Source organism: Elephantulus edwardii, unplaced genomic scaffold (genome assembly GCF_000299155.1).
Source record: "Elephantulus edwardii isolate Elephantulus edwardi_28Jun2011 unplaced genomic scaffold, EleEdw1.0 scaffold00102, whole genome shotgun sequence".
Classification (NCBI taxonomy): domain Eukaryota; kingdom Metazoa; phylum Chordata; class Mammalia; order Macroscelidea; family Macroscelididae; genus Elephantulus; species Elephantulus edwardii.
The window spans coordinates 11,594,064-11,609,979 of record NW_006399852.1 but is presented as its reverse complement, the minus strand read 5'-3'; the positions used below and the strand labels follow the sequence as shown (position 1 = coordinate 11,609,979).

The 15,916-nt window shown below is 38.9% G+C and overlaps 1 protein-coding gene across 2 annotated transcripts in view; it reads left to right on the top strand.

The window, feature by feature from the left end:
• The window catches only part of GPR126 (G protein-coupled receptor 126), a 187,460-nt gene that overhangs the window by 128,796 nt on the left and 42,748 nt on the right, over positions 1 to 15,916 (top strand). For both annotated transcript variants that reach the window (XM_006891668.1, XM_006891667.1), the window contains 6 exons: positions 1,265 to 1,436; positions 3,686 to 3,826; positions 6,555 to 6,674; positions 8,604 to 8,649; positions 9,775 to 9,777; positions 10,016 to 10,119. In XM_006891668.1, the coding sequence (XP_006891730.1) occupies positions 1,265 to 1,436; positions 3,686 to 3,826; positions 6,555 to 6,674; positions 8,604 to 8,649; positions 9,775 to 9,777; positions 10,016 to 10,119 (586 nt within the window). The remainder of the gene's footprint in view (positions 1 to 1,264; positions 1,437 to 3,685; positions 3,827 to 6,554; positions 6,675 to 8,603; positions 8,650 to 9,774; positions 9,778 to 10,015; positions 10,120 to 15,916) is intronic.

The window sequence follows — 15,916 nt, the reverse complement described above, 5'->3', positions numbered from 1 at the left end:
ACACACACACACACACATCATTAGAAGTTCTTTTTTGATTCTTGAAAAATATAATAATGGTTAAAATTTTCACTGGGCAAGTTTACATAGCTAGCCCAGGGAGGTATAATCAATTGTGGTGGTTTGTTGGGTTTTTTTTCTTTACTTGAAACAAGATGATAAACTAAAAGCAGTTGTAAAGATTGTTGTGGAGTTTTTTTTAAAAGATATCTGTTTCCTCATAAAAGAGACATTCACCAAACACTCAATTTATGCATAACTTTGTCACTAATAACTTATTATCCTTATTAACAATGTCATAGAATTGTTAAGAATCATGCAGTTGTACTTCTGAAAAGAAAACTCCTGGGGCAAGGTATATAATGTACCTATATTTATACAATTTGGTGTGTATCTAGTTATTTCATTTAATGTCTTAATACTACACTTTAGAATTTTTGTTTTCTGTCTCCTCCCTTTCCATCAAATGCTCTTGATGAAAATTTTAATTTTCTAAAATATGTTCTTCAGTTCATCTTCTCTACAAAGCAATAATTAAGATATTTTTTTCATATTGCAGTTCAAAAACATTCTTTCATTGTATTTCCTTTTATTCTCCCAAATAAGTTAGGACATGCTGTTGTTGTTGTTGTTGTGTTGTGTACCTTTGTGTCAGAACTGACCCTCTGGCACGTTTTCAGGGTCGGTTGAGCACATGGGAGGAAATTGCCCATACTTCTCCCACCTCCCATGGAGCAGCTGGTGGATTTCAACCAAGTACGTTTAGGATTGCAACACAGCTTCTTACTACTAAGCTACCAGAGTTAGGATGCAGAGCAGGCAGTTTTCATATTAAAAATTTTCACGAGGAGAACTCAAACTCTCTGGCATCCAGTTCATTTCTTCTCACAATGATGCTCCATCAGATTTCCAAGGTTTTGCATACTGGTGGGAGGAGACTGTGCACATTTCTCTCTTCCAGCTACTGGTGGTTTCTACATGCTCCAGAGGCAGCAGATACTTTGTAGCACAACTTAGTACATACCACACCACCCAAGAGCCCACAGTTTAGGGTGGCTTAATGGCTGATTTTCCTCGAAGCAGAAATTTTTCTTGAAGAAACACACACCTCTCTGGTTCTTTGCTTTAACTAAAATTGTTTTAGTTTGGGTAATTTTGTGTAAATCTCTAGGTAATTTTTTTCATTTGTTATTTTTCCCTACAGCAAAGCTTGAGTGTGCAGTGTCTATTTTAACAGTGGTGTGGTTATTTGCCATTTCTTTAGAGCTTTAAGAACAATCGATGAATTGGCCTTCAAGATAGACCTAAACAGCACATCACGTGTGAATATTACAACTCGGAATTTGGCTCTTGGAGTATCATCCCTGACTCCAGGAACAAACACCATTTCCAATTTTAGCATTGGTCTTCCAAGCAACAATGAATCCTATTTCCAGGTAATGATACAGTGGCTTCTTTAATTGGTGAAAGGGGCAGATGAAAACTTCTGGCTCCCTTTCTAGTTGTTCAGTGAAGTAGGCTTTAGTCCCGAAGGGTGGCAGACAGATCTGAATGTTGGCTAACTGAGATTAATGATAGCAGCTTTTGTGATGTGCTTTCTAGTTGGTGCCAGTGTTTGTACATACAGATCAAAGCACTGGTTGATTCTGTACCATTCTCAATAACAGCATTCCTGGGAGAGCGAGACTCTTGATGCTGCCACTGTCAGTCCATCTAAGTGAAGGTCTCTTCTTTTATTGTGACTCTTTACCAATCACGATGGGATTGACCTTTCTTATGATCCAGATAAACTGAGACTATTACTCTCCTCACTTTTAGGGAACATTCAGACTACTATTTCTAAGGCAACTTTTTCCTCTTCTTGAAGTCAGTATTCTCCAGCAACACTTTAATACAAATGATTCAGTGCTCCTTCTGTATTCCTTTTCATTCGCCAGCTTTTGCATGCAAGTCTCCAGATTAAAAAAGATCATCACTTCAGTATGGCATCCTTCAGTTATGAAGATGGCATGTTTGCTCTTTGACGATTTCATAGAGGTCTTTACAACAGATGGGTCCTAGGAAATACACCAGTTGATCTCTTGAATGCTGCTTTTCATTTGTCTTGATAATAAGGATCAGAATGTAGAATGGAAATCTTGACAACTCCATTTTCTTCAGCATTTTGTCATGATGTTTTTAACTGGCCTCAGTTGTAAGGATTGTTATTTCCTCTCATTAGGGCTACTGCAAAAAAATGAAATTGATATAAGTAGCCTTATTAAGTATTGCAGAAGCACAGAAGAGGCATCAGTGATTGCAGTGGCCAGTTTACCTTCCATATGAAGTGAAATGGAAATGACTTCTTAAAGCATGTTTGGAGGACTCACCTGACAAGGAGTGATGGGGTGACAATCAGTTCAAACAGAAAGGTTTTACTAAGGGCTCAACGCTGGACAGGAACATGATACATTTTCTTTGGCAGTGCCTCTAAAAATAAGATTTAGAATCTCCTGAAAGAATTTCTAAAAGAGTTCTCTAAGCCCTATTCTCAGGCTTTCTGATTCAGTAGATCTTGGTGGAGCCTTCAAATTTTCACTCTTAAAAGCATTCCCAGATATTGCTGACATTACTTGTTATAAAGGTATGTTCTGATGATTAGGATTATACGTGAGAATCAGTGATGGAGATGAGTGAGACAACTTATTTTGAGCCTCTTTGACCTACCTGTTAAAATAATCCATTAGCAAAGTCTTTTAAGTTCCTACTCTATCCAAGTTAATGATTGCCAGATTGAAACAGACCTTGTCCTTATAAGGGAAACAATATATGTGGAACATCAAACTTCTTTAGGAAAAGAATGAAATCAGAATCAAAATATTTTAAAAAGTCTGGAAGTAAGATATAAAGGTGAAAAGCAATGTATATGGACTTTGTAAGTAAACTAGTAAAAATAAAAAAAAAACTTTGAGACAAAGATAGGAAAGAGGACCTTTCTCACATTTGGACTAAAGGTTCTTTTTGGTATTTCTAAATTTTGGTATTTCTGTTTCAGATCAAAAGTGAAATCATAGGCAACCTTTTCCCAAATGCATTCATTCATAGGAGGGTACTCTGGCTTGAACTCTGGGTTTCAGAAAAATAATACCCCAAGATATTTATAAAACTTCTGTTACTCTTTGCAGAGCTACCTGCTGTCAGCAGTCAAACAAGTTAAATGTCCTGTTTTTCTCCTACTTAATATCTTTCAATAAATGTTTTTGAGAAAGCTGTAAAATCTGAGAAGGATAAATCTACTGCTCAGATTGGCTTGGGATCACAAGGTGGTGGTGTTAGTTGCTGTAGAGTTAGCCCCTAGTTGTGATGATGCCTTAGACCCAGGCCTGGCACCATCTCTGTGGTAGGCTGCAGATTAGAACACTGTGATCCATAGTGTTTCCAGCGCCCCATTTTCAGAAGCACGTCATCAAGCCTTTCTTCTTAGTTCATTTTAGCTGGAAGCTCCACAGAAACCCATCCCACATCACAGCACCATGCGTACTTTCGCTGATGGATGCTGGATGGCATCACAGAAGTGAAAAGCTACTGTCCTAGGTAATTTCCTAGTTGCACATGCTTTCCCCATTACTTCGTCATGTGAGGTTATTATCACTGTCAATCAATTGAGTCCTTGACCAGTGTATTTATGTGTGTGTTTGTGTCACAGATGGATTTTGAGAGTGGACAAGTGAATCCATTGGCTTCTGTAATTTTGCCTCCAAACATACTAGACAATTTAAGTAAAGAAGAATCTGCATTAGTTAAACGAGCACAGTTTACTTTCTTTAACAAAACAGGACTTTTCCAGGTAAGTGTTCAGGAGCAAATATAAGTTGTTTGTGTAAACATATTTTTAAAGCGGGCAGATTCTTTTGAAATATACCAGGACGTATAGGAAATCTAATTTACTGTACTTTTTAAATGAAAATTTCAACATAATTGTTTAAATATGATGTTTTATATAATAATATGCTTATTAACAGGATATGTTTGTTTCTTTTTATTAAATCAGATAATAGGGCTAGACTTGCATGAAACAATTAGAAATCAAATTAGTGAAAAAGTTTATATTTATTATTCCTTTTCCTAAGTATTTTATGCTCTCTAGCCCACAGACCTTCAGAGTTAAAGAAATTGCAGACTGAAGGAAAGGATTTTTTTCCCCTTTAATTTGGCAGGAAGCTCTGTTTACATAATGAGCCGCATTCTTGGCTTTAATCAGTTTTCCCATTAGTCCTTCAAGTGACCTTTTGCCTTCTCACATCCGCAGAGTAGGGTGGCATTGTGCTGAGCACATATTATCATTTTTATTGGCATCATTTCTAGATACTAGACAGTCCACCGCCAGCAAACAAGGGTGACCTCTGTTTGCCTTTGAACTTGCAGCTCAATCTAGAACAATTTCACTGATCCCCTTTTTAATAATGAATTTTACCTAGTAAATTGGAGATGATGTTGATTATCAATCAAAAGAAGAGAAAGCAGACAATCCCAATGCCAGTAGTCTTACTTCTGCTAGGTCAGTCCTATTTGGCACGTGTAGAGCGATGACATGGAGGTGACCAGTCCACTGAAGGAGTATTTACAGAGTCACTGACACTAATTCATTCCAAAATTTTTAAATGTATCAGTAGTTAGGTTTTCAGGGACATAAACATCTTGCGTGGGTTAAAGGTAAAATCCATTCATTTGGTTGGAAGGATTTCATACCTGTTCGCACATAAAGCCTTCTTTGTTAAAATTATTTTTATTAGTAGCATAAAAACAAAGTTGTAAGAGACATCACCTCTAACCACTCTACACACACACACACACACAGAAGGTAACACAAAATATGAATGTTTCAGATTCATTTAGCAAAATGCACTCTTCAGCCAGGGAAAGGCTTGGTTGTTAAGAGGTCTAAGAATCTGTTATTGTTTCATTTTGAGCCTTATCTTACCCATGACATTTTTCCTTCTTTGGCATCTCCCATCAAAGTTGTTATTAGGAAGCATGTGTTTGGTTTTTAAGCAAGGAAATGTTAAACTCAAAATAAAGTGAAACATTTCAAGACTTCTCTTGTACCCCTGATGTGATTGGGTATTTATTAATTGTGATAAATATGTGTAACAACATTTACTGCTTCAACATTTTTGCGTGTACAATTCAGTCACACATTAATTAGCTGTCCATTAATTTTTAAATGTGCAATTCATTTATGCAATAATTTTACTAATCTCATTGATCTTTTGGATCAGCCATCACGACAACACCATACATTTCCAAATTCTGTCCAATTTAGCAAAAACTCATGTCCCTTAATTGATAAGTTTCCCTTTTTGTTTATCGGCTCCTAGTAACCACTAGTATGCTTCTTGTTGCTATGAACCATTGGGTCTGGGTCATCTCATAGCTGACCCTTCAGGGGGTTTTCAGAGAGAGTAAGTTGAATGGGAGGACACTGTCCATCTTCCTCCTGCGTAGTAATTGGTGGATTCAACCTTTGGGTTGGCCTCACACCTTCTTACCACTAAGCCACCGCAAACTCTCTATAGTTGCCAATTCTAGACAGTTCCTAGAAATGGGATCAGTACCTTTTGTACTTGACTTTCTAGACTCACTCTGTTTTTAAGGTTCATCTAATATGTTCCATTGTTCAGGACTTGACTTCTCTTTGTGGCTGAATAATATTCCATTGTATGTGTGAGCCACCTCCAGTGTCCTTTGAAGAACTAGTCACAGTTACCAAAAGATGAAAAGAACCTAAATGTCCGTAAGATTGTTAAATCAGTAAACAAGATATGGGTCTTTAAAAGTCTCTTCACAAAGAGTAGGGTTTTAAGCAGTGATTGATTGAAGCCTGAGAAGAAACGCAGAGGGAAGAAAGAAGATGAAGTAACTGGAGAGATGCCCTATTGCTCTAAGTAATTCTGCAACCCAGACTCCTTAATTTGACTTCCTGACTGCCTTATCGCTGCCGTGGAATCTGCAGATACTGGCAAGGATACAAGCCGAGCAAAAGGCAGACATTCTAGACAGGACTTGGATACAGTCAAGTACATTTAGGTAAAAGTTAGTAAAAACGTCAGGCAGTTGGCATGAATGGAAAGATGAATTGCTGTGTATTTGTCATGCCATATTTCCTTCATCCATCTCAAAACGAAAACAACTTCATCTTGTTTTATTGTGTAGGAAAATGATCTAATTGTTTCACAGCTTTTTATGAGTTTTTATTACATGGGCTTGCATTGTTTCAGACATTAACTGGCTGCCATCAGTCACAGCAATCAACAACGAAGCTTTATGAAGACTGCCTTACAATATTGACTCATAATGTTCTCTTGATGTGTTTACTGTAATAAGGGAAATAGCAAAGTGTCTTCAGGAAAGTCAGCAATTTGATCGTATAAACAGGATGGTCTGTAATTGAAGATCTTAAGTATAAAAATTGCTGACAGTTTGCTTATTTTGGAGCACTGAAAATAAAAGTGTGTGCTTCTGAATAACTTTCTGAAAAATATACGTGTGGTGTTGTGTTTTTTTTTCTTGAAAAGGATGTAGGAACTCAAAGAGACAACTTGGTGAGTTATGTGATGGCATGCAGCATTGGAAACATTACTATCCAGGATCTGCACGATCCTGTTCGAATTATAATCAAACATACGAGAGTACAGGTAAGCATAATGTTTAACAATTGTATAAAAAGCAGAATATTTCAGAGAATTATGAGGTCCTCTGCCGGCATCATAAGAAAGATGCCTGGTGGCACAATGGATGAAGCACTGATATTCTAACCAAAAGGTTGGCTGTTCAAATCCACAAGATGCTCTGCAGGGGACAAATGAGTCCATCTGCCTCTGTAAAGATTTACAGACTTGGAAATGTCTAGGGTATTTCTTCTCTGTAGGTTAGTTGTGGTTTATAATTGACCTTTTGGCATTTGGTTTGGTATATATTGAAGAAGCAATTCTCCTTTGCTTTAGGGGACGGTATTCCAGAACAGGAAAGGACAGTCAGATGATGTTCTAACATCACAGTCAATGGTGACATTCTAGAAGGCAACGAGTCTTACCTAGGACTAGATAGAGAGTCCATGGATGGTGCTGATGGCTAATGTTCTTGACTGCTAATCCGAAGACTACAGGTTCAAGTCTACCTAAAGAAACTTCGGAAGAAAGACTTTCTTGGCCTGCTTTGGAAAAAATCAGCCATTTAAAACCTTGTGTAGTTTTACTTGTAACATACGTGAGAGTGCCATGAAATGGTAGTTTCATGGCAACTTTTCTTTTTCCATAAACCTCATTGCCATTGCATTGATTCCAATCCATAGAAACCCTGTTGAACAAAGTGGAACTGTCAACTTGAAATTTTCAAAACTGTAAACTTTTACAAAAGTAGATTAACTCATCTTTCTCCCACATAACAGCTGGTGAGTATGAACCAGTCACCACCCTCATGCTTGCTTCAACAGGACTAGATTAACAAAAGAATATTGTTGCTATTTGCCATCAAGTAAACTATAATTTGTAGCAACCCTATGAACAACAGACCCGAACCTTACCCTACCCTTGTGCCTTAGGACAAGGAGTGAAGGGGAAAGCAGGCATTTATACCTTCAAATGAAAGAAATGGAGATGGAGGTGAACAGTCCTGCCATTAAGAATTCTCGTGGTCTCCCTGTACTGTTAAGTCAAAGCTAACCACAACTAGAACAGCAAAGAAGGAACAGGGGGGAGTGACTCAATTTGTGAACCATTAGCAGTTTGAAATCTCTGCAGATGTCGCTTTTCTTGTTTCTTGCTTATCCTTGCTGTCCTCTGATTATCTTATGACATTACGAGGGAGTTCATGACCTAGACCCAGGTTCCCTGTCATTTGGGGAGGGTCTTGCTCCTGTTTCCACCATTTATTAAACAGTCTGGAAGCCAGGCAGGAAACGGACAGGTTGGGAACAGTTTGACTTGCTGATAAGGACTGAGGCTTGTTAGTTAGGCTGTCTCAGAACCAACCCTACCCTGTCCTTAACCCTGGGACACCAATTTGTTCTACCCTTTGACCTCCTTTCTTTCAGCTTTCCCATCTGTTCAGGAGAATTTTCAAGATGAAGTGAAAGTATAATGTAAAGATATTTGATAAATGCTAATAATGACAGTAGAAGCAGCATTTTAACCTATTGTTGCAATTCCAGCTGATGAAGGCACTACTGATTTCAGCATGGAACAGCACTCTTAGTGTATAATGACTATAGTCTTAACAAATTAGGTCGCCAAGCCTTCCTTCCAAGGGACCACAGGATGGATTAGAACCACCATCTTCTCAGTTAATAGTTGAGTGAAAGCTATGCTGGGCCATAACACAGGGTGTAGGTCCTGAACCTACTTCTTCTCAGGAGGGTAGAGTTGCTTTTTACTTAAAATTTTTCTGACAGAGAAAAGGGAATCCACCTTGATAGCCTGTAAATTTTAAATGTTCTTGGCATGGTTAGTGCTGATTGATTTCTGTGTGAGTATCTTAGTGTTCTTATTCTTTTTAAATATCCAAATCGTATTATTGAAAAATTATTTTAAACACAACTTCCCATGTTTCTTCTTTTGTTAATATAGGCAGTGCATAATCCCATCTGTGCCTTCTGGGATCTGAACAAAAACAGTAAGTTTTGAAATGTTGTCTTACTATAGAGAACAGCTTCATTTAAAACATTACTAGTCAGCTGTATTTCCTTTTCTTTTTCCCACCTGAGAACAGAGTGTGTCATAATCTACACGCAATGGCAGAAGATCTACACAACTTAATTTAGGTTGCTTGAAAAGTCCATCCTAATTGCTGTGACTTTTTATGCATATGGGAAAGAAATTGGCAAAATTGGCCTTTTTTTATTTTTTAAATGAGACAACTTCTTTGGTTTCAATTTTTTGTAAATGTAATAGGCTTTTTTTAATATTACCAGTTGACCTTAGATTTATTTTTTACTTTGTTCTTTTAAAACACTTTTGGGGAGGTTTTCTGATGCACATCAGACATTCCTTAGCTTCCAGATCTCAAATTGGGTTGGGCATCAAGGGTGGTAAGTATCCTGAAGGAGTGTAAACATAACACGATTGTAATGGAAATATTATTTTGAAGAAGTGGACTGCCGCCAAAATGACATTTGACAATCAGGGAAGGAAGGGCAAATCAAATCATTAGGCTTAAGGTGTGGAAGTCTCCTTGAAGGAAGAGATAAACAATGGATCCTTCCACCTCAAGCTTTGAGATTCACATCCCCTCAGGGCCCCCCATTGGCATGATAGTGGCCAAATCCATATTGATGCCAGTGAAGTCTGGGGTTTTGTTTAATTTTACTATGAAAATATAGACTGATAGTGGCCTGAGCCTCCACTTTTTACCTTTTTGGTTTAGAGGGTTTTTTGTTGGGTTTTTTTACTGCTTTGGGTTTTAGTTATACAGAAGATTGGCAGTCTAAAGTATTATCACCTCATAGCCTTGAAATATTCTTCAAATCAGTTGAACTACTATTGCACTATTAATATCAGAGAGCTGTGTTGAAAGATTTTAGAGGAGTTTATCACCGTCTGCATTTGCTATGTGCATAATACAATATCTGTAGGAAGCAGACTCTGTTTTATGGTCTTCACAAGACTGAACCTAGAAATGAATATGCTTTGACTTCCCAAGAGTTCAAAAAATGTGTAAGGTTTTTAAGAATGAGTATGCTTTTTGTGGAAGTTTACTTTTAAAATAGGTTAAAAATCAAGGTGTGAGTAAAACATTGAGAGAGTACAGTTTGAAACTACTGACTAGATACTGTCTAGCTGCCCACCCAGCACTCACATTCTGTGGTTCCACGTAACCCTGAGCATTGGGAAGCGTTAAGAATTGTAATCCAGTTTTCAAGATAATTTATGTGAGGCAGAAGAGACTGAGGCATCTTAGCCTAGCGAAGGTCTCAGGTCTCATACCCTTGTCAAGACCTGCTGTTGTTTTCATACTGTTTGTTGATTTCCTCCTACAAAAGGTTTTGGAGGATGGAACACTTCGGGATGCATTGCAAAGAAAGGTTCAGACGAGAGCGAGACAGTTTGCCTTTGCACCCACCTCACACACTTTGGAGTCCTGATGGTAAAGAGGAATTTCTAAACTTCTGAAATTGCACTGTTTTGTAACAGAGTATGTGTTACGGTCATTGTTTCCCAGTAATTTTATGTCTGGATCACGAGTCTTCCTAGGTTGGAAGATCATGCTAAAAAAACAAAACCACTCCACCTCACACTCACTGCTGTGGAGTCCGCTTCAGCTCATCCCACCTTTCACCAGATCGCCCAGCTTATAAATAATAACATTATGGGACCGTTCATCTTCTCCCCACAGAGCTGACAGGAGATTCGAACTGTTGGAGATACACAGCCTCTGGATTGGCAGCACAACTCTCTATGGACTATATCATCAGAGAATTAATTGTCAGAGATTTCATAATTTTTAAAAAAAATTTTTTTGAAACTAACTGTAGAAAAGAAAAAAAAAGAAATTAGCATTTATGAGAGAAGGAAGGGCAGTCTCCTCCTGAGTGATTAACTGCCTCTGAAAACCCACTGAAGGGTCAGCTGTGGGTCATTTCTGACTCAACAGTCCACAACAGCACTAATGGTAATTTTAGGGGGGAAATCACTGTTAAACTTTTGAATTAAGAGATTAATAGAAAAATATAGGAAGGGGGAGGGAGGCAGAAAGGAAGAGATGGAAGTAGAGTGAGAGAGAGAGAGGGATGGAGAAACGAAAGACGAGAGAAAAAAAAGCAGAGGAAAATGTTGAAATGCAGTGTTTTACTACTATGAAAGAAAACAGAAAACTTAGATTTTGTTTGTTTTTATTGTGATTTTGTGCTAGTTGATGCAGTTGAGACTTAAATTATAAACCAGCCCGCAATCTGCCCCAACTGGTGGAGGTTGTCCTGCTGTGTAAACTACCTCACAGAGTTCGAAAGACTCTTCCTTCAGTCTTGGAACAGAGATGGGAGCATGGAGTTTCTCACACTGTTAGGCCTTCATCTATTTACTGTCCATTTTCCTTTTTTTAGCATAGCCCTATTTTCACTTTGTCAGGCAGCCTGCTTGTTTGAAACAATACCCTCCCCAAACAGTTTTCAACATAATTTAGATCACCTCAACACGCTTTTTCATCTTACACAATTTTTCAAGACTTACCCACATCCAGTGACTTTTTTGAACTCATCTGTAGATATTACCTAAACAAACAAGCCAGCTTTCTAAGTTCCCAAACACATAGAACTTGACCTTCTGTCTGATACACATTCCCCCCCCCCCGGTGCCCAGTGTACCCGTAGGGATTTTCGACCTACTTCTTTCTATATATATATTTCCCATAACCAAACCAAACTTATTTTTCACTAGAAAAGTTGGGATAATGTGTGCTGATGCAATACTCCTTTTTTGAGTTGGAAGCACAGACTTCAGATTGTGTTTATTCTCTCTCTTAAATCTCGTCTAGTTCCTCCTGGGGCACCAGGAAGGTGTAAGGAACCAGCAAGGAACTGTGGGATGTAGTATTTGGCTCAGGAATCTACTTGGCCTGTGCTAATGTCCATTGTCATATGACAACTCTGAAAGCTGTCATTGTCCTGACATCCAGCACAGAAATGCCATAAGGGATAAAAACAAGTCATTAGAAAAGGTGACAGATCACAGAAAGTAACTTTTCTTCACTTTCTCAAAATAGAAGTAATTTTTTTTTCTTTACTGCAGGAGTGTGAAAATGAATATTAAATGGCAACTTGTTTTTCCCCCCAATTAAAACAAAACAAACACAAACCTCAGTTTTCTCTCCTGCTCTTTCTTACAAAATATTTCAGACATTTTTACAGAAAACATTTATTTTGTGTGATGACTCATTCCAGTCTATCAACTTTGTTGTTGTTGTTTGCTGTCCAGTCGGAATTGACCCATGGTTAACCCTCCAGCGGGTTTTCAGAGGCAGTAAATTGCATGGGAGATTGCCCATCCTTATCCCACGGAGCCTCTGGTGGATTTAAACTGTGCCTTCAGGGTTGCGGTAGAGCTTCTTATCACTAGGCTACCAGCATTCCCTCTCTAAGGTTTGGCTGTACTTAAATATCTCAAGTGTGTATTTGTGTGTGTACATGAGGACATGATTAAGTTGTTGTTGTTGTTGTTATGTGCTGTCGAGTCGTCTGCGACTCATAACGACCCTATGCACAATAGCCCTAAACCCTGCTCTATCCTGCGCCAGCTGCACTGCCTCTAACACACCCATCCCGATTACCCCAGTCACCGAATCAATCCATCTCATAGAGGGTCTTCCCCTTCTGTGCTGTCCCTCCATCCTCCCAAGCATGATGTCCCTCTCCAAGGACCCGTCCCTCCTGGCAACATGTCCAAAGTATGTCAGGCGAAGCCTCAGAATCCTTGCCTCCAAGGAATAGCTTGGTTTAATCTTCTCCAAGATCAATCTGTTTGTTTTCCTGGCAGTCCATGGTACATTCAGTACTCTTCTCCAGCACCACAGCTCAAAGGCAGCAACTCTCCTTCTGTCCTCCCTAGTCATTGTCCAACTCTCTGATGCATAACAAGCGATTGCAAATACCATGGCCTGTATCAGGCGCACCTTAGTCTCCAGAGAGACACTGTTGCTCCTGAGTACGTTAGAGAGGTCCCTAACAGCAGACTTTCCCATCGCGATATGCTTTTTGATTTCCTGACTGCTGGTGCCAAGAGTGTTGACTGGAGCCAAGCAAACTGAAGCTGTGAACAATCTCAATCTCTTCGCCATCCATCCTGACACTGCCAATTGGTCCAGTGGTGAGAATCTTTGTCTTCTTGACATTGAGCCTCAGTCCATACTGAAGGCTGCATTCCTTGACCCTTCGCAGCAAGTGCATGAGGTCCTCCTCAGTTTCAGCAAGCAGGGTTGTGTCATCTGCATAACACAGATTGTTAATGGATCTTCCACCAATCCTGATGCCACAATTCTCCTCATAGAGCCCAGCCTCTCGGATAATCTGCTCTGCATACATATTGAAAAGGTATGGAGAGAGGATGCATCCCTGGCATACACCCTTCCCAATTTTGAACCATGCAGTGTTACCCTGCTCTGTTCTGACTACTGCCTCTTGGTCCAAGTATAGGTTTCACATTAGCACAATTAAATGTTCTGGGATTCCCATTCTTCTCAGAGTCAGCCACAGTTTATTATGATCCACACAGTCAAATGCCTTTGCATAATCAATGAAACACAGATAGACATTCTTCTGGTATTCTCTGCTTTCAGCTAAGATCCATCTAACATCAGCAACAATATGCCTGGACTTCCGGCAATTCTCTGCTGATGTGCTGTTCTAATCGTTTTGGATAATCTTCAGTAGAATCTTGCTTGCGTGTGAAATCAATGACACTGTTCTGTAGTTTCCACACTCAGTTGGGTCACCTTTCTTTGGAATGGGAGCAAGTATAAATTTCTTCCAGTCAGTTGGCCAAGTGGTTGTTCTCCGGATTTCTTGGCACAACTTCGTGGCAACATCTGTGTATTTGTGTGTGTGCATGAGGACATGATTAAGAGTGTAGTATATATTGTTGTTTTTGTTGTTGTTGTTGTTGTTGTATGCCAAAAAATTAGAATCAACTCTTAGCTGAACCTCCAGCAAGTTTTCAGAGGTTATTAATATGGGAGGACATTGCCTTCCCTTCTCCCTCAGAACATCTGGTGGATTTGAACCACGTTGAACCTGACTTTGGGTTGGCAGTGCAGCTCCTAACCACTATCCACCAGAAGTAAGTAAAATATTTGTTAAATAGATAAGAAAGTAGCAGCAATAACAAACAACAACAAAATTTACTACTTGGAAGTAGTTTATATGTTTCCCATAACTTTAGCCATTTTCTTTATAAATTGATTATGAAATTTGCCAAGATACTTTTCTCTGATCCCACCTGTGTACAGAAAGATGCATTTTTACTAATAGCCTTCCATTTTCCACCTTGACTGTTTTGAGAGGCTAACAACTGGAAGAAAAACTTCGTAGAATTTATCCTTCCTGGCGATGTGCCCATATCCTTTCAGCTTTCCCAGACCACTGACATTTTTTAAGAGACTTTCTTGATTTATAAATTCTTTGTCTCACAGTTGAGTGACCATTTGAAAAATTAACAAATATGCACCCATACTTATACTTTCTTTGTTTAATAGACAGATGGAGGGAGAACTTAATATCTTCTATATTTTGTGTCATAAAATTGATTTTTTAATTTTAAACCACTGTCTATTTCATGTTTGCTAGGTTATTAATATTCTCACACTCTTCATCCTTTGATAATATAAAGCAAAATGAGAGTAGTTTGTTTTCTTTGGTTTGTAGTTTAAACTGATGTAACAACAGCCTTCCAATAACAGGTTGTTGTGATGTGCCCTCCAGTTGGAACTCGCCCACAGCTGACCCTCTAGTGGATTTTTAGAGACTGTAAAGCCCATGGCAGGAGACTGCCCATCTTTCTCTTGCAGAGTAATTGGTGGATTTGAACCACCACTAGGAGACCACTAGGGCTGTAGTTTTTTCAAAAGGAATTGGTGAGTCACTTGATGATCCTTCTAGACTGTGATCCCATGTCTTTGACCTAATTAAAGCCTGGAGTCCTGAGAATGCTGTACGGTACCTTTTGTCAGGCAGGTGGTCACTTGAACTCCATTCCATCTGCCTTGGGAGGCTGCATACTACAGTATTTTGTAAGATCCTTGGTGGAGGATAAAAGACATTTCCTCTGACACTAATCCTCTGAATCTGCTAAACTCAATCACTGTGTGTGCTGTTTTGATATAATCTGCATGCATTATTTTATGAAGATATTTCACTCTTTGTGTGTGTGTTTATTATGAAGCTCTGGTGACTTGGGGGCAAGGAATTTAACTGCCAACACAAAAGCAAATGGTCTCAGTTCACCAGATGTTTCACAAGATGATCAAGTTTCTCCCATGTGATTTACTGTCTCTGAAAACTTACTGGAGGGTCAGCTGTGAGTTAGTTCTGACCTGATGGTGTATGACAATGTGTATGTATGGTATTTATTTGTATGTATACATAGATGTACAGACAAAGACAAAAAGAGGTAAAGACATAGTGTTTGTTTCTTACTGTGTCAGCTAAAGTCAGAACTAAGTCTTATTTATTCTTTTCAACTTCTATACACAATTATTAAAAGCTACTGGGTTTTTTCCCATTTTGATGCAAATTAAAGAAAATAAGAATCCAATTGTTTCAAAGCAGTTCAAGATCAAGGAATATAGGCTTCAGTATGGATATCAAGAAAAAAAATTTTACAAGTGGATCTATAGACAACATCTTAATAGATAGAGATTAAAGTTGTCAAAAACTTTGTCTTGCTTGGATCCACAGTTAACACTTTTGGTACCAACAGTCAGGAAACAAGGAGACACACTGCACTGGGAAAATCTGCAGTTAGAGACCTCTCTAAATTATTTAGAAGTAACGATGTCAGTTTGAGGACTTAAGATGCATCTGATTCAGGCCATAGTCTTTCTAATCACTTGTTATGCATCTGAGAGCTAGACAGTGAGTAGGGATGGCAGAAGAATTGAGCCTTTGAGTTGTGGTGTTGGAGAAGGGCACTGTACATCTTAAGGATGGCCAAAAGAACAAACAGACATTTCTTGGAGTGGGTGCAGCCGGAGTGCTCTTTGGAGGCAAGAATGATAAGGCTTCGCCTCACACACTTTGGACATGTTGCTAGAAGGGGCTATTTCTTGGAGAAGGACCTGATGCTGGGGAGACTGGAGGGTTGGCAAAGGACAGGGAGGCCCTAGACCAGGTGGATTGACCTGATGACTGCCATAATGGGCTCTTGTGTGTCAGGAAATGTGAGGACGACGCAGG